At 39.1% G+C, this 19845-nt stretch overlaps 1 protein-coding gene across 8 annotated transcripts in view; it reads right to left on the reverse strand.

Annotated features, from left to right (window-relative positions):
• The window catches only part of ATE1 (arginyltransferase 1), a 69566-nt gene that overhangs the window by 15592 nt on the left and 34129 nt on the right, over window positions 1-19845 (reverse strand). For 7 of the 8 annotated variants that reach the window (XM_048945117.1, XM_048945111.1, XM_048945110.1 and 4 more), the window contains one exon: window positions 19294-19393. In XM_048945117.1, coding sequence (XP_048801074.1) covers window positions 19294-19393 — 100 coding nt within the window. Of the gene's footprint in view, window positions 1-13105; window positions 13522-19293; window positions 19394-19845 lie in introns of those variants that run through there. The other variant, XM_048945116.1, reaches the window with a different exon arrangement.

The raw sequence follows: 19845 nt of genomic DNA on the forward strand, positions 1-19845 counted from the left end.
CATTATTTATTTAATCCATTTACTCTCAGTCCCCATAGCCATATGTGGCAATATTTAATTAACTTTCAAACTGGAAATTCACTACATATATCAGCCTGGAAAAACAAGTATACAGTAAATAGATTGTAAACATCTCAGGATTTCATCATGCTACCCTCAATGCAATTAAGAGTTCTTCATCTGAATTAAATAGGTAATGATGATGATGATCATTTTGTAAAGAAACAATTCATATTTTTGCCAAGTACTAAAGTCTAATTGTTGATTTTATTTTCAACATCAATGAACATAATTATGTTCATTATATAAAATAAAACAATGAACATAAGGCTGCGGGGTGACCTCACTGCAGCCTTTCAATACCTAAAGGGAGCCCACAGAGGGGAGGGGAATCAACTCTCTGAAAGGGTTGATATGTGTAGGACGAGGGGAAATGGCTTTAAGTTGAGGGAGGGGAGATTTAGGTCAGACATCAGGGGCAAATTCTTTACCCAGAGAGTGGTGAGGTGCTGGAACAGCTGCCCAGAGAGGCTGTGGATGCCCCGTCCCTGGAGGTGTTCAAGGCCAGGTTGGATTGGGCCCTGGGCAGCCTGGTTTAGCATTAAACGTGGAGGTTGGTGGCCCTGTATGTGGCAGGGGGGTTGGAGATTCATGATCCTTGAGGTCCCTTCCAACCCTGGCCATTCTGTGATTCTGTGATTCTATAATTCTGTAAAAAGTCACATTCACAAACTCTGCTGTTCCTTTACAGATCCACCCCAGTGCAACAACACATGATTTTGGAGGCCATTTTCTGGATGTTTACAGAGATTCCAGCTTCTTTTAATTCTCTTTCTATTCAACTCCCAACAATATTTAGAGCAAAGAATGAACTTTTTCATTACTTATGTCCTATCAAGTTTAAATTGTTCAGTCAGAAATACAAATGTTATGTCTGATGGAAGTCACAACTGTCCACGTGAATAAAAGAATAATTTTGTTCCTATTTCTATCTGAAGTGAAAACAATATTCCTTCAGTTCCACAGAAGAGCTTAAACTTCATGGCATTAGAAAATACTCAACCTGGCATTGAAGTGTTAAACTATCTAAGCAGTTGAAAGAGATGGGAATGCAATGCCTAAAGAACGTGCTTAGACACTATTATTCAGATGAAACAGATTAAGGATTAGGGGAAAGTATTCCTTTTCATTAACGGGCAAAAAAAATTAAGCATAGTTACTTGTGGATTTAAAGACATTTTCTCAGATGGCCAGAGGCAGAAATAGCCAGGCAAGCATCTCAGAACAGCCACCAAAGCACAAGCACAGGGTGGCGGAGTTGCCTCTCCTGCAAGCACAAATAGGCTCCTACATACGTAGATTGCTCACTTATTGTCCTTCTATAAGATCTTGCCACTAGACAGTAAATTACGATGGCTGATCCAGAAGCAATGCCTCCCATCTTATTACCTGGGCCCACAGTGTCAGAGGCAGATGGTGGTGGTTGACAGATGGCACCAGAGAGGCAGTCTGATGCAATGGCATCTGACGTGGAAGTGTGTAAGGAGCAAAGGTGTGGAACTGAATTCCTAAATGTGGAAAAAAGGCACTCATTGATGCTCACCAAATGCGTATGGAGACCAAGCAGCAGATGTGAGCACAGCGAGGTGTGGGCGGTACATTTCAGCAGTGCCAACTAGTTCCAAGCCCCAAATCCATCACTGAAAATTCCGTATTTATTTGGGGGATCAAAACACCTAACTTAGGTGGCAAAAACAAGTAAACAGTTCTGAGGTTTCCTCTTCCCTCAAATTTAGAATTCTGTCAATAAGTTCCCCTGAAGATGAGTGACACGGAGGCGATGACGCAGAGAGGTCCCACCAACCAGAGACATAAAATAGAGTTAGAGCTAAAAGTTAAACAAACCATGGGTGCTCTTCAGTATCCTTGCTTGCTTTTTAAAACTATTTCCAAACATGATAGAAGATTTTTTTTTTCCTCCCTTAAAGGTATTTTATTTCCTCTACCAGTTAAACCCACATCCCATGAATCATTCAGCAGAGGAAGTGGAAACCCAGGGACACACAAGGGTGAGTTTTCCAGTCAAGTGTTGGCACTCTCTTTATATTGACATAATTAAAAAGGCAATCCACAGAAACCGCTACATCAAACGGAGTGATTTCTAAGGGCTTCCACTCCTTTTTTTCCATTCCTCAAGTGATTGCAATCAATTCATTTCCTTCTCAAAAATGTTAAAAACTCAGTATGAAAGTAAATGATAATGGATCAATCTCTTTTCTTCCCTTATCCTCTTATTCCTAGGCTGTGAAAAATTTCCACATGAGGATCCAGCCAGATTAGATGTCATGTACAGGAGGGCCTGTATTCAAGAAAAAGGCACACTTCAAAATCATCACGGACTCAAATATTTACATTGTCTAAAAAAGCCCTGTCCACAAGAGTACTATTCATATTCCTTACTCTTAATGCCACCAGTTTGCAGCGTACACCCAACGTACATCAGGAAGAGAAAGGGGATCTCCTACAGCAGAGCTATTATCGCAGTACAACTTTGTAAGGATTTTCAGAATTTGCTTTTCAAATATTTCTCTTTGGCTTCAGATTGAATTAGTGCACATTTAAAAAATCAGACTACAGTTAAAAACCCACAACTGAAAACATCTCGCTTTTGGTCTCACAGTATAGAACTCCCCATAGCACTGTTTGTACTGCTCAAACCATCCTGGAAATATTCAACTGCAAGGTTTTCAACCAAAACAACCACCTTGCAGACCATCCCATAGCACTTCTCTTCTGGTTCAGCTTCGTAAACCCAGTAATACCTGCTGATAAAATGCACTCTGTCATGATACAACTGCACATATGTCCAACAGTTTGCTATACGGATGCTTCCATAACTAGCTGACTTTGGAAACAATGCATTTGGACAGCCATTTCCTAACCCTGAACAACTGCTTTTAATTACTGCAGCCTTTGAGCTGTAGTTTCCCTCAGTGACCACTACTACCACTGTGATACACGTGCATGTCCAATCACTGCATTTTCAAAGTGCCTCCTATGATCTTACAGTCACACAACTCTAAAAGGACACGATATATATATATATATATATATATATATATATATATATATATATATATATTTTTTTTTTAACTCATTCCTCTAATTAAATGTATGGCTGCTCCATACATTTAGTCCTTCTCAGCAGTCTGATGTCTCTAATTTTGCTTTATGTTCTTTGAAATATAAGGAAAGGGGCACCGGGGGGACAGACACACAGACAGAAGCATCTGTCAAATAACTTGATTAAAAAGATCAACAGTACTTGATTAAAAAGTAGTATAGCTCAGGAAATCCTGAGTACGTGGTTTCTTCTACCAAGTCAACTCATTGCAATATAAACATGACCATTTACTTAATAAAAATAGCTACAAGACTTCATTTTCTGAGAAGTCCGGGACACCTTCCCTCATATAAACAAAAAAACCCCTTAAGGTGCTTTCCCCCCCTCATACTATTAGATATGCTGCATTTTAATTGGAAACTTCTGGAAGCATATTTTACAGTGAAGCTGCCAAGCCTAAATTAATATTTCACACCGTGATATTTTTTGTTTTACTGTTTCCAAATCAAAATCGACCAGAACTTCTCTGAACTTTTGTCCCACAGGAAGGGCGAAGGTTTTAATGAGACTTAAGTCTGGAGATTACTTTTTGAATATTTTGTAAAATCGAAGGGATTTGGTAAGCATTTGAGATGGAAAACATCAGCAGAGTTTGTTTTTGTAGTCCAAGTGGAACTTAAAATGTAAAACTACCAAGAAAGAGAATAGTCTGGAAAACAAAAAAGGTCAAGCACCAGTAGCACTGAAAAAACAAAAAGGGAAGGTTAAACACACATTTAATGCTTTTATCAAGTGCACTTTACATCTGTATCCTATTTCTTCACAATAAACTCATTGATCTTTTATTAAAAGTGAATTAAGGCTGCCTTCATCTCAATTTCCACCCAGCTGCTTAAAACAAAGCTCTCAGACTACGTAAACAAAATAATTCCAAATCATCAACAGCAATCCGTTAGAGCTAAGCAGCACAACAAGAGAAAGAGTGCATCAGGTTTATTAAATTCAGCCCTTCCACTGAAAGACAACCCCACTGGAATCCCAGCAGCTCAGTTCTCCAGCAGACCCTTGCTCCCTGATTTCATTGCACAAACAGAAAAGGTCCCTGCTGACCCCACAAGAGTAACCCCAAAGCCCTGCTTCGCAGCCAGCAGGACTGAGTTGGACATTTGAATCCATTTGTGCTTCCAGTCCTCAGTGTCACTCCTGTGTGCCCTGGGTGTCTAAAGGGAGGAAAAAAGAAGGGAGAAAAAGCAACCTGCACAGTTCTCTCCCACCTCCCAGTCGCCATGCTGTTTTTACTGTTCTTTTTGAACCAACAAACAAGCCCTCAAGATTAATACACACAGAATGAACAAAGCTTCATTTTATCCAGGAAAGATGGCTGGATGCTTCAGATTTATCGTCAGAAGTATTCCACTTACAAGGAAGTGTATCTCAAAAAGGAGTTCAATCAGCCAATGTATGGATTGCGGATAATTTGATGAATAAATAGCAATTTGTATTTAACTACAGCATCCACAATTGTATGTGCAAAGGCTTGCCTGACACTAACGAAAACATGAGTGATTTTATCCAAACTTGGCATTCATCATGCAATCAGAGCTTTCAGGGCCCAATTGTATACCCTTGGAAGCTCTGCTACCTTTTGTTATCAAAGAACAACACGCTGAAACCCCCAAACAATATTATTCATAGTAACCAAAATTGATCTTGCAGCCCAAAAATCTCACGCTACTTTTGAGAAGTGGACAACACATAAGGGAATTATTCACAGAATCACCAAGGTTGGAAAAGACCTCCAAGATCACCCAGTCCAACCATCCACCCTACCACCAATATTTCTGATTTCAAAATAAAAAAAAAAAAAAATTTAAGTTAATATTTACTGAAAATCACCATTAAAGATCCAGCAAGTCAAATTAAAGATGGCACCACACGGACACAGTTCTGAAGCTGGAAGCCAGTAACCATCGTACATTCCACCATAGGGAAGCTACTCAAGAATCCTAGAAAAAGTAGCATAGTTATAGAGAAAATTTATGGGAAACCAATGGAAAAAAAAAAGAAGTTAAGCTTGTACGTGGTCAGAACACAAATCATCTGATTACCAAAATGGAGCTGGTTTACTTTAAATCTGCTGCAAAAATTCTTAAGGAGACCCTAGCAATAAACTTGGAACAAGAGATTAGGAAAAGCTATGACAAAAGATAAAACCCAAGGCAGGGCCTCAGGAGGAATGCTCCATTAGAAACACACCAGCTATGCTGACATCAGTCTGTCTTAAAAGGAGTTTATTTTGGCAGCTGTGAGAAGTGGCAAAAGAAAGAAAAAAAAGGTGAGCATTACAATCATGGGGATCCCGTATCATTCCCTTAAAGAGCTGCCACGAGCTCACATTACTTCTTGTAATTATTAAATACTTTATTTCACTTCATGGTAAATATAAGAAATGTGCAAAATTATCAAAAGAAGGACATACACATCTCAGTGTGTGTTGCATTAACATTCACCAGCACAACCAGAAGGCGTGAAGGCATTCTGCACAACTTTTACTTTTATTTATTTTTAAACCACTGAATGGAATTACGATGTGCCAAAAAGTAAAACTAGGCAAATCAACTTTTGAATCTTCTGTGACATTTGCAAAAAGAGAGACTAAGCCCCAAGCCCTTACCCTCATGATTCACTTCAACTCAATTTTTTTTTCTCCTCCTTTTAAACCAATAAGACCCTTAACAACTCAGAAGAACTACACAAGACAAAAGCATGTATATTCTCCAACAAGACGAGGATTCACTGTTTTGCACACACATTGCTCTCCAGCTCTCCCAGCTGCAGCCCCGCTGCCTGCAAACACACCTTCCTGCTGCTGGGTGCAGAGCCCCCCAGTACCTGCTACCCAAGAATTTCTCCAAATCTAACCCTTTGGAGCATGCTTTGTCCTTATGTCTAGCCTCAAACTCCTCATTATAGCTGCTGGTTCTGTGGTAACCCTCCAAGCCTTCTGCTGTTTTCCCTGGCATTCACTCATGCTCAGCAGCTCCAAGCCTTCCCCATCTTTCCCAGCATCCCTCAAGCTGCTTTTCTCAGACAGTTTTCTTCCAGCTCCAGACCCAACCCTCCATGCCCAACCACTTGCCCCAAAGCCCCTCAGTGTCCATAAGATCCACTCTGCATTACCTCCTACACCCATCGCAGCCTTACCTCTCTCCTTTTTATCGCTGGCCAAACTCACATCGTCAATGGGGAATAATGCCTCCGTACAAGATTTACCCAAAGCCCTGTTTCTGCCTTTTTCCAAAAGCTCAGCCAGAAATGCACAGAACTTGCCAAAATTCTCCCCAGACAAGGCTCCAAGGGCAAGAAAACAAGCCGTGCCCAGGAAAGTCTGTGCCTGCTGGTCGCCTCGCACTGAGTCATTCCATATTTCACCTCCATGCCCAGCTACTGACTCACTGTGCGCAGTATTTGAAGACATAATAAATTAGAGGATTAATTGACAGCGCTTCATAATTGTGGATCGCTGACGTTCAAAGGAGTTGAAGTGTGCTCCCAGTTAAGAATTCAGATGAGGGAACTGGCTTATAGATTAAGCTATGCTATGCACATAAAGCAGGATTTTAAAAAGCATTTACAGTGCTCATGCAACTATATCACATTGAAAAACAGTGCAGCTTTAAAAACTGCCACTCCAGCTTTAATTTCTACTTCCTGCATGCATTTAAGAACAAGAAATAATACCCTGGACCAATATTCCAGAACTGGAAAGGATTTTTAACTTTGGAGCTTTCTATTAACGTATGGTACGATTGTTTCTGAAACATCACCAATAGAAAGAATAACCCAATAAGAGACAAATACTTAACCTTTGACTATTCAACACTGAACACATACAATAGCTAGGACAGTTGCTTTCCTAAGTATTCAAACAGAATCTACATTTCAACACTTTAAAACCTCAAATGTTTACATACAAATTTGTTACACTGATCAAGACTAATCAAAAAAGAAGTAGTCTCAAAACCTGATGCATTCGGCTTAGCATTCTGTACCATTGCATGGACATTTCAATGGCCTCATCTGTGCTTCTGCCTGAAGATTTTGGTAGCACTTCACACAGCTGCAGATGAATTTTCCTTTCGACCTCAATTTTATGTTTGGAAATGAAGCATTTTAATCTGCACTCTACCATACACATTTGGTCAGACTAACCATGGGAAAACACACATGCATTACAAATAAAACCTGTAGAATTCTGAGCAAACGGGTAGAGAATATGGCAAAGGAAAGTTAATTAATAAAACATATCTTTCTATGGGATATTGGCATTGTGAAAATCAAATTAATGCATTCATACTGCACACAAAAAGATGTGAATTATACTAAAACTGAGGGAAAAAGAATTAAATCTCAGTGTTCAAGTGCCCAGAACTCTTTATCAGGAATAACAAAGTCACACACTGCTGTCAGACATTGTCACACTGCCTTTCCACCCACAAACAAAGAAATGAGGTTTGCTCTGTCAGAGTATTCCAACCATGTGTCAGAACTTAACAGTAAGTAACGCTACAGAAAAAAAGCATGTACAAAAATCCGGACCAAAGAAGTACTCTTTAAAAAGAACTTTCTTCTGTTGCCCATAAAAATGTTTATTTTCACTGTAAGTTTTCATTCCTGAAATGAGCATTCTGACTTCAGGTCAACTGAGCTTGTCAAGCATTTGTTAAACAAGGCTGATTTGTTTGCTGAGAGGGGAGCATCTGTGCACAAAGTTCTCTGTGTTCTCCAGGAGCGCCTTTAATGCCTCACCTTGTGCCCATCTCAACACCTGTAAGCCAACATCTGAACTGAACCATCCTTGGTAACAATGGAGCAGCCTCAATGAGATACAAACCTGCATCACCAAAAAGTTCGTTTTGTCATCACAGAGATGTTTGTGGTCTCCAGAAATGAAGGGTACAAAGCAGCTAGGCACCATGCCCCCCTACAGAACACAAACACCTGAGCTGATATTGGACAAACCAAAAAACCAGCCCTGCATTAAGCTGACACGACTCTCTGTACAAGCTTCTGTTCATATGCTTAATCTTCAGACTCAAAACTGAATTGAAGAACAGGTCAGAGCTGCATTTGTAGCCACAAGAAATGCTAAACTAAGACTTGCAGTATCCTCAGTGCTCTAGAGCCTCTCCAGAACTGGGCTACAAAGAAACAGGAAGGAATCCAAATACAGGAACAGAGAGCAATCATAGGGTAACACAAAATACGTCCAGATGGATTGATGCATTGAATTTTTGTCAAGTTATTCACAGGGAATGGTAACTGCAAACATACTTTACAAGAAATAACAGCATTTTTCATCTTTTTCATGTTGACTTGCTTTCACATCCCTCCTTATGTTAACAAATTATTTCTCCCTTATTAGAAACAATATTTCTTGTCAAGTCAGTCCAATTTTAAGTATCCAAAATTGAACAAAATGAAATTACAGTACCAAATTCTGTAGCAGTCATTGTGCCCACAGGCTTTGCATCTGCTAGCTCTGTAAATGCATGTGTGTGTGCTTCTGGCTCCATAAAACTGCCCAAGTTCAACACTATTCTCATAGCCGGTTAGAACAGATTTGCTATTATGCTTCCATAGCAATAATTCAGGTGAAAAGGTACAGACATGTCCACTTACATGGTAAGGAAAACATACTGCTTAACGTATCCCCAAAGTATCCTTTATAATTGCCTTAGAAGAAAACAAGTTTGAGGACTGGAGTCAGTAACTATACCCACATATACAGCACATATGTCCTGATGGTACCAAAAGCTGGTAACTCAATGGTATACTAAATGTACGCCTAACTACTGGATTAGGGACATATTAAAAGTAGAACTCCATTTATAGAACATCAAGTGCTTGATCTTAGCAGTTTGCTATTCCCACTTTTCAAAGTGAAAACAATAAAGCTTCATAAGAAGGTGGAGTTGTCAGCACAGGGGCCTGGGGGCTACCAGTTCAGTCATCAGTGTGATGGAAACAACATTTAACACACAGAATTCCTTGACCAACACCCAGTGATTGAAAATAGCTTCTTGATGACAAATTCATCATCAAACAGTGAATTAGATACAATTCCACAAAGGAAACCAATTTATCTTCCAAACTAAGGCTTCAGTCTGGGTTTCCAAAACAAGCTCTATCAAAACCAAATAATACATGAGATACATGCAGCGTTTTACTCAGCATCCTTCACTGCCACTGGGAGATGTGACCTGAGGATGCAAAGAGCATCAAGTCCTCCCAAATGGAATGTAACACAAAAATGGCTGCCAATCCATCTGGAAGAGGGAATGGAAGATAATTAAGAAGGATTAATAGCAAGTCACACAATGCCACACAGTAAAGAATAAAATGGAAAGAATAAAAAAAAAAAAAAAAAGCATTCACAAATGATGAATAAACTTTACTGAACACATTAGCACTAAGTAGCCCTGCAGAACAGTAGCCTCAGTATCTTTAAATAAAATCAATAGATTAGTGGAACAAAAAGGTCATCTCCTCTTCTGTCCATTCATAGAACAACAGTGCATTTGTGTTGGGATCAAACAAAGCATTTGGTTCCTGTGTACTTTTGCTCCATGAACCCATTCTTCTTTAATTAGTTAACAATGGGATCGTTTTCATTCCCTTTCTTCTGTGTCATCCTAGCTCAGTTTTACTTGTGAAAACATTTTCGAATTACCATTTTCATTCAGAGAGAGAATGGGAAGAGAAGCAAACAGTGGAACACGCTATTAAAAAAAGATGATCTGGTCCTTTGAAAGCCTTCTAGTCAGAATCTTGCAGTCATCCTATACATATAACACTGCAAATAACTACTACTAACATCTCCCTGTACGGAAACAATTTCATTTCATTTAACTTCTCCATTGGCTGTTCTGCTAGGGGGCCCTACCTGGACTCAAAGAGAATACAGATTTATTTTTAAGTGACACACAACTGAAAAATGTTGGGGGCTATCAGGATAGCATGAAGTAAGCCCCTCCTCTACTGGTCATACTTGTATTGTGAAAAAAACACACCACAAAACAATTAAATACTGTCATCTGCAATCCAGTATTAAAGCTATTTGCTCTGGAGTTTATTTTTAATTTGTGCCTTTCTTGGAACAACCTCTTTCAGCACTTACTGCAGTAAAGATGATAAAACTCGTCCTAAAAGTTTCCACAGATCCTGCAGGGAACAACTATAAAACCCCTCCCTCGGTTCTCTGTCATCTTGTTTAATGCAGCATTCTCTCTCAAATGAAGAAAACAGGAACTTGTAACAGATAACTTAGTTAGAATGGACAGAAGTGAGATTCAAGGTCATCTACACTGTGCTCTCATATTCAGCCACAACTTTAGCACCAAAAAAATTCAGAATGGTCTAAACTGGGACTTGCTGAGAAGTTCGTACTCAATTCCCATCTTTTCCTCCTTGTCTTCAGAGTCTATGCATCTTTTTATATAAGAAGAATTATTAACTTCATTGCGAATAATATACGTCCTCAGCATTTGAAGGCCTAATTTTAGACATTGTTCTAGAGGAAAGAAATGGATCTGCTGAAGAAAATCCAATGGACATCATAAAGAATGGCAAGAGAATTAAAAAATGCAACTGGGAGAAAACATTAGAAGTAACTGAGGGGTTTATTTTGGTGAGTGGATGGGCAGTTGGAAATAATATTGTTCAGGAAGTTCACGTCAGACAATCCAATGAAAGATAAAGCACAAAAATATATAAGGATATAACTACCAACATATGAAGACATGGCAAAGGAAACCTTTGGCAGATACACGTCCCAGTGCATCCTAAAAGTGTAATTGGACCTGCCTTGGAGCAAGGTCTACAAAATCCCTTATGGACCCTGACAAGTCTATTTTTCTATTTCTTCCAGGTTCCAAATCATTCCCCTGTACAGCAATTTGGGACTCTAGTTCATACCTAAGCAACACTGATGTACAAACAATCATTGTCATAAAATACAGAAAGCTTTTTACAAACTGACTCTTGGAAGCACTGTGGGTAACATCAGGATCGATAACAAATAATAGAACCTCATTAATATGCTTCCACTCAGTACAGTGAGCAGCTAAACAAACTCAAAGAAAATAATCATTCAAAATAAAGAATAGTTGCCTAGATTAAGTGTAACGCTTCAGAGAAACGCACTGTGATAATTCTGTAAAATATAGGCTCTTAGTAAAACCAGACCTCATTAGAGTATCTACCATTAAATCTTTCCTGTAAAATTAGAGAAAAAAAATCTGTGGATTAACTGACCTGTCAGCCAGCTCCTACTGTAAAGACTGCAAGGTGAAATACAGCAGAGCCAGGAGAAGCAGGAGTTCCTGGCTTCCAGACCAAATAAATTCCTCCTGACAATACTGCCTAATTAAAGCAAATTTCATCAGTGAAAAGCAAAAGTCAGAAAGAATACAATGAGAGCAACCAAATTCAGCCAGCGTTCCAATATTGCAGGTGTCAGCAGGTTCAACAGACCTGGTGCAGAGATAAAGCCAACCTGTGTTTCAATGGCTTCAGTGACAGATTTAAAGGGCTGTTTGTTCTCCAGGACAAAACACCTTTGATATTTTGCCCAGAGCATGAAAACTTGCCTCTGAGCAGCCTCACACAGGGACATGGCTGTGTGGGAAATGAAGGCATTGCACTCATTGAGCCCTGTGCAGCAGAGCATCGTAAGGTGGCTGCCTCAGCATATGCTAAATTCACCCATCTTTGGGAACAGCCAACGAGACTGACCAAGCAAATTCAGGATGCTAACCAGCATCCAAGAATAATTAAGTCAACGAAATACACAGCAAAGCCAACAAAGCAGCACCTCATTAACTCACTTGTTAGAGACTTGCAAAAAGCACACAGACTTGCATGCAACTGACATTTTTCTAGCACTGACCAGTGGATTTATAGAATTGTAAATGGAAAATTCTGAAACGAGCCATGACCTCATTGCTTGGATGAAGAGAAATTAATGACGTGAATTGCAAAGAAATTATTCCTCCTCCCCCCCTCCCCCCACCAAAAAACAAAACAAAACCCACGTGACTTTTGTCTATATATTTCACAGTCCACAGTTCTCCCTTTAATTGCTGAAGTCACAACAAGCCCCCTTCGAATTCAGTCGAGGCAGCAACAAGCAGTGAATTTGTGACCATGCAGAGCCATGAATTAGACATGATACGTTTCCAGCAGCTATTAGCATGCAGAAGATGGTTTGTGTCAGGTTTATTAACACGATCTTGAACAAATCTTTTCAGCGGCTCTTTTTGACAGAGGCAGTCAGGTTACCTCTAATAACTCCAAAACCATCTGGTGGTACAGAATTAGCCTACAGTGAACAAACCATCCCCTTCCTTGGGTGCTTTCATTAAGGTAGGCTTAGATTTTTGCTTATTTTGGCCTCGTGTAAATTAATTATATTTATCAAAGAAACAGTATAGGAAAACCAACTCAAATAGAAAAAACTAATGTAGCAAGTGATACATGTACAACATATTGCTACTGATGTACACATGTAGGAGATTAATACCACCTCTACCATGTTTTTATTCTTTAGAACATCTGAACTATACACATGTTTTTATATCTATTTATATATCTCATTAATATAATCTCACTGTACATGAAATAGGAACTCATTATTGATATTAAAATCATCAATAGAATGAATATTATCATCAAGTATTTTAATGTTGTTATTTTAAATCATGTCATATTTGGAATTACTTAAAAGATGTTGAACATTTCTTTTAAGTAAGCTATATGGGATCTTGTTCTCTTGGGATTGTTCAGCTTGGTTTGTATTTTCTTATTGATTTCAGCTGGTAGAGGTTGGTTTTTAAGGACTGTGTGAAAATGGTATGAGGGCATCCAAGCAACAAACTGCAAGATAAACAGAGTGGTTTAGGAGGGCATTTTAATATTATTTATTTATTCAGTATAGAAAGGTTACAAATTTAAACATTAAAAAAAAAAAAAACAGAAATTTACTAAATTGGAGGAATTGGTTTTGTAATTGGAACTGTATCAAATAAGAATTACAGGTGTACAAGCAAAACTTTAGGAAGGCCATATCCTGCATGTACTAATGTCTTCTGCAAAGTGACTTTCAGATACAGTACCAAAGTGTGTATATTGTACACCCCCAGTGTCTGCACGTGTTTATTCCCCCAAGGGACAGCACAGCAATGAAAGAGGTTTCAGAGATCTGCTGAGCCCTGTTCAACAGCCATTTCATTCTGTGCTGATAGAAGCCCACAAACCAGGCAGGCAGCCATGAATACGCATCATGCTTGCACCTGAGTTCTGCTATGCTTCAATCACCTACAGCTTGAAGTAAACATCTGAAAAGGAATGCACATTTCCAAAATTAGAATAATAAGGCCAGAGGAATATTTTTGTATTTTTCCCCAAAGGAGTTCTAACTGACAAAAAAAAAAAGTTTTCATTGCAAATATTTTAAAAAAGGGAAAACTGGAGTTTCTTAACTTCAAAGACTTGGCTGAGCTCTGCATTTGTTTCTAGTGGTAAAGTGGATTCCAACTGGTTTGAGCCCTGCAAATCTTGCATGAAACTCAGCACAGCTTCAACACAAACACACACACACACACACACACCCCATAATCTTTTACCAATTACATACGCTACGGAGCACAGCAGCTTAGAGGAAGTAATAATAGTAATTGCATTCATTATCTTGAACTGACATAAAAAACAACAGGGAAATGGATACTCTACTTTTAAGCAATTTTATTTGCATTGAAAATCCACTGTCAGCACTCAATAATGTTGTTGCTATTCAGAACAGAGGCTTTCAATGCTCATAACACCACCGTTGTCCCAGTTTCCACAACCTGGAGAGAAACCTGTCCAAAGTCAAGAGGAAATACTTGAAAATATTCACCCCTAGCCTAATGTGATCCCTGTGGGTCCCCTCCAACTCAGGATATTCTATGATGAACTGATTTTTGTCCTCCTATGGTACTTTCCACCCTTCCCCATGTTCCCATTGCTGTTCACTCCAACATGCTCAGTATCATTTACTCAGTGTGTGCTGTAAGCAGCTAGGAGGAATCTTCTGGGCAATGAGAAGTGCAAGGAAAAAAGCTTTTATGGAAGAAAGCAACAAATGAAAAAAATAAAAATAAAGATAAAAGAGGGGAACAGCAAGCTCTAAGGGACACTGCAGTATGAATATAACAGCATGTGACATGTTGGTTCATGAAAGATCACCAATCTTCAAGTCAACACCTTGGGTAATATAGATGTAGATGATGATTTTTTTTGCACTAGTTACATCCTGAAGGAATATTATGGCAATTTGATTTTTAAAAGCATTCAGCACACATACAGTTGAAGAGAAATCCCTTTAAAATTCTTCCCCCGCAGCTGAGTTCATCATCTGAAACACCACTCCAAGTCTTGGTCAGCCATTTTAAAGGAGTTCTAGAGAATCCCTTTGGGTTTGAATGCCAAAAGCCAAGCCATAACTCAGAGTGGTCTTTTTCCCCTGCAGTCACTAACCCAAACCATTAGAAGGAACACACAGAGCACATTCATGGCTCCAAGAAAACGAGAGCTTGGTTTCAGCTGCTGATACCAACACAGAGCAGCAATCTGACCACATAGGAAGTCCCATGGAGAAGTGGAAGGAAAGTACAAGTAACGTGGCTAAAAACTATTAACAAGCCAAAGCTAGATGCCATTGAAAAGCAGGGAGACTTTTCACTCCATTCTGCAATTTATCATTTTCAAATTATTTTACAGTTGTTATTAATATATGTTTCAGTCTTTGCTTTTCGTTATCTTGTTTGTTCTTAAACAGTTTTACACAAAAAAAAAAACCCACCCCAAAACTACTGCATTGCCAAAACCTGTATGGCTTTCTATGAGTATACATCAGCTTTTCAACCTATGTATTTACAATCTTTACCAAAAAGTAGCATTGCATACAACTACTTCACGAACCATAATAAATACTGCCTTGTCAGAATATTTAGTTGACTATACATGACCTATCCGTAAACACATTTTGAATTTATTTCTATGTATGGTATTCCTATGAGCAAAATTAACCCTGGAGAAGCAACTAGTACCAGTGCAAACAGACCCAAGCAAAGCAAGTCCAAACCCCTAATTTGATTCATCATCTGTTTCCACTGTTAATAGTAACAGCATGGAGAAAACCAGGCTTACAGCTGGTGGCAGCTTTAATACATGCTAAATAAAAAGATCGAGCACAGAGGTATACCTACACCAGCTTTTTCTAAGTGATGCTTTTCAAAGCTATTTCAGTGGCAGAACTGTGGCAGCTTGTGCTTACAGCCAGAAATGATAGAGGTTTCTATTGAGACGCATTGCAGTAAGTCTCTTTCCTCTGCATGTCTCAGCCTATGCAGGAAATCCAGGCTTTTTGTAAAGGTTAACTGAGTTCCAATGGCCAGGAATGGTGAAAAAGCCCCAGGTGGGAGGCAGACCAACATGGGAGCTGGAGATGCAGGCTGCTGCTACATCGCGCTGCTGCGGAAGGAGTGATGCTGAAATTCCTAAAATCAGCCAAAGAAATTGGCTCTGGAGCTCTATAAAATTCCAGGGGCACCACTTACGACCGCAGTCAGCCTGAGGTATTCAGTTCAAGAAAGATTAATCACAGATGAATCAGCCTTTTGTTTCTTTTTTGACATTTCAGAACCCTTTCTAGTATTCCATCTATCTGAAGTCTGGCCATGCCTTGATACCAAAGTAGACTGTTTGAAATAATTCCATTTACTTTGGCCTGCATACAAGTCTGGATAAAGATTTCAGTCAAAACATCTCTTCAAATCACAGAATGGTCTTCAAATAGCACACAGTGAGGCAAGGAGGCACTGGGTCTCAAAGCTTGCTGATGTTATTTATTTACTGACTTCATGGAGCAGTGTCAGGGCAAGGGGATGGTTGGCCAAACCCACAGACAGTAGGTGCCCCAGTTGCACTGTTTGTATGCAAATATTGACATTGAAATAGATTTTAAAAAAAATAAATAAATAAATCACAAAACAGCCACAACCAGAAGTAGAGAAACTCAGGTAGCAAACTACCAACAAAATCTGTCTGGTGTCACCCACCAACAGACTCAAAATCGGTATCAAAGAGCTACGACAGAAAGACCAGAAATTAGATTAGCATTACAGGGAGCTCAGAAGCAACTGGAGAATGCAAGTTTAATAACATAGAACCACAGAAAAAAATTTTGTGGGATAAATCAGACAGAAGCTTGGCGCAATAAAAACAATCCAAAAGCTCTCAACTATCTCTCTGATGTGGCCATTGGTTTTGTTCTGAAATTTTATAAATCTGTTTGTAAACAAATGTCTTCAAGCTGAAAATACGTTTAAAATTAGATACAGAATGTAAACACTTGAGAAGCAATCCTGAGTCCAACACTATCCTAAAATAAAACACCTCCTTGTACTTCAAGTTTTAACACAGGCTCCAGAACGCATTAGGAAAAAGACTTTGCATCTTACAAGTGCTGGAAATTTTTCCAGAACACTATTTTCCCAACCTAAGAACTACCACATCTAACAAAGCCTGAAGAGTTTAACCACAAGGTCGTGAATTTTAACAGAGAACCATTTTAATCTTGTATGTAGCTGATCTATCCTCCCCCCCAAAAAATGGAATAAAGCCATTGCTTTGTGTTTTTCATCATATTTTTCCATATTAATATAGTTCATAGAACTACAGAAATCCTTTTGTCTCAATTTAATGTATATTTTATTCTACTGGTACATAAATATTAACCCACTGATGGAACAAGTCTAGGAAGAGCTGGGAACTGAAAACTAGCCCAAAATTGTGATATATTCCTTTCCCCATTTGCAGTTTCCCTGGCTCTCTGCCATTACAGAAAATGCCATTGCAATCAAATGCAAACTGCTTGGGAACCAAAGGCACAGAAAGGAAAGGAGTCAGAAGAAAGCTCATTTTTCAAGACTTGTGTAATTACCAATCTGATCCACTGTGGTGGGTGATGCTCTTTACCCCCATTTAGCTTGCTGCTGATAATTCAACATTTCTCAGCCCTATTCTCGAGCCACTGGAATCCTCCCCCCCTTTAGGATCCTCTTCCATGACATTCAGGCCCCTGATTTTCACTGGACATCACATCACACACCATTTACATCAAAAATTGTATCATTTGTAGAAGCAGAAGATGAAAATGTCACAGGCTGACCACCAAAAATGAGCTGAGTTCTGCCCCAATGTGCTCAGCAGCAGCCACCCATCCAACAGCTGCACTGCTGATTGGAGAGGAGATGTCTGTAATTTGCATTCCAAGGAAGTACTCATGTAGAACAAGACTTTGACATTTGCTGCTAGATATCTATACCTCCAAGCTAGGAGTGGTGTATTTAAAACTAAAGCATTCTGCTATGTCCTTGTGCAGACAACATTAATTCATCACTCTCGGATTATAACATAAATAAGCAGAACAGTCCGTTGCACAGATCCCCAATTATTTCAGCCAGGTCTTGTGCAGGAGACTGAGATTGACTTAATGCAAAGTGGAACCCTGTCAAACTCCTTAAATCAACATCACCAAGTCACTGTTTTTTACGCATCCCCTGTCAGCAGGGAAAAAAGGCAGCTTCACAAGCATTCAGACTGACAAACGTGAGCTCCAAAAGACAGTATGGTGGAAACCAGTACTCAGACTTAAGTGTTTTTGCCAGAAGCATTCTTTAAAAAAAAAAAAATTCAATCAAAATGTCAGCTTAGGCATTTCTACTGATCATAACCTCTGGCTTGAAGGGAAATTTCTTAAGATTTCCCAAATCCTGTGATGTCACTGGAATCAAATGTAACATGTGTGTTCTTAGAACACATTGCTTATAGAAAGATGCTGTCCCTGGCCTCCATTCCTAACCATCCAAGCACAGACAAGTGGCAGAGAAAATGACAAGCAGAAAACACACAGTGGTTGGCTCTTTAACCCATTTAATTTGCTTGTATGGCACCTGTTCAGTAACACTTACCTACAGCCTTTCCTTCTCCCAGACTGAAGTCACTAAGGAAAGGGAGGCTCTAACATCCCTTTAAACCAGAACCAGGCAATGCCTTCAACATGTAATGCCCCTAAGCCAAGCTGGCGTTGCTTGAATTGGCAGGTTAAACAAGTCAGTTCTTCCCCACTCTGCTCAACCAACCCCTTCACAACGGCAATAGCATTATCCAGAAGCATTTCATTGCTCAACTTCACAATTTGTTTCAGTTTTTAGGCTTTTCTTTCACGACCATCACTTCAATGAGCACCGCTGCTTTTTGGTTATTCGAAAGCAAGCTGAAAATGCAGGTTTTTAGCATGTTTTGAGGGCAAAAGAAGAAAACACTAAGAACTCTTGATTTCATTTGCTTTCTACTTTTCCATATTATTAACATACATCATTATCTGTAGACGTTCAAATTTCTATCAGTTTTCACTACTCTGATATTGTGCAGCAATATTGAAAAAGCAATGGCATCTTCATGAAGAATAGATGAGATCTAACAAACAGAAGAGATGGACCCTTGGGCATATAGGTCTACATAAAGTTGAGGCTAACAGAGATTACAAAGCAGATTTGGTGACAGACTGGTTGTGCCAAATGTTCTGGGATTCTCCTCACCCTTTTTGCTACTTGATCCAAAATTCCTAACAATCTGGCTTCTCATAGTTTTATCTGCAGAGTAAGCCCCAGGAAGTCATGCTATCTCTGCCTACAGTCACTAAGCAACAGCTCCACAAATACTCAGTCAAACCCAAAGAAGGGAGAATTTCAGTCTGTTGGCAAATATACCGTAAACACGAGACACCCAGGTAACCAAATGACAAACTATTATCTGACAGCCTTGAAAATCTCTCCAAGTGAACAGCTTTTAAGCCAACTTGTAATAAATACCACATGCGGCTAAACTTGAAAAAAAATAAATAATCCTAAGTCAAGTTAAAGAGTAACCAGCGTCCACATTTAACCACGTAAAGTCTATTTTGAAATCCAAAGTGACAATTACAAAAATATTATGCTACTATGAGAACTGTCAAATGCTTTGAATAATTGTACACAAAGGAAAGAAGTAAAAACACACTTTACCTTGTAGCGCATTTTGGGGCACGAATGAATGTAGAAACCCATATAATAAAAACAGAGATCAGGAGCTTTCTCATGAAGTTGCCTAGTAAAAGCAATTTCCCTACGAAAGGAAAACAAAAAGGACGAATTATTTATGAATACAATTCCTACATTCATTTCATCATTCAAAGAAATGCTTTCCAACCACCCGGCTTTTGACTTACTTGAAGGACTAGACTTCAATCAGACAATGAAAATAAACAAAATGTTGTCTGAGGCTTAAAACACTCATTTTTGCCTTTTGCCTTGCCATGTGACCAACTTGAAGTTCAGAGAGAAAGTGACCAAAAGCCTTTATTGAGCATGTTCCCTGTTAATATTCATGCACATGGGCATGCTACAGCAACCTGACCCAGCTATTGTACACACACAGGCTAAGGCAGCTCAGGAAAACATCAGTAATTCTAAAAAAACAAGCCTCTTGTTTGTTCTGTTCATTGCAGTGTAGTAATTTACACATAAAAACATCCGCCCTCGTGCAGCAACAGCCATTTTTCACTTATCTCATGTTTG

The sequence above is a fragment of the Lagopus muta genome, chromosome 5, assembly GCF_023343835.1.
Source record: "Lagopus muta isolate bLagMut1 chromosome 5, bLagMut1 primary, whole genome shotgun sequence".
Classification (NCBI taxonomy): domain Eukaryota; kingdom Metazoa; phylum Chordata; class Aves; order Galliformes; family Phasianidae; genus Lagopus; species Lagopus muta.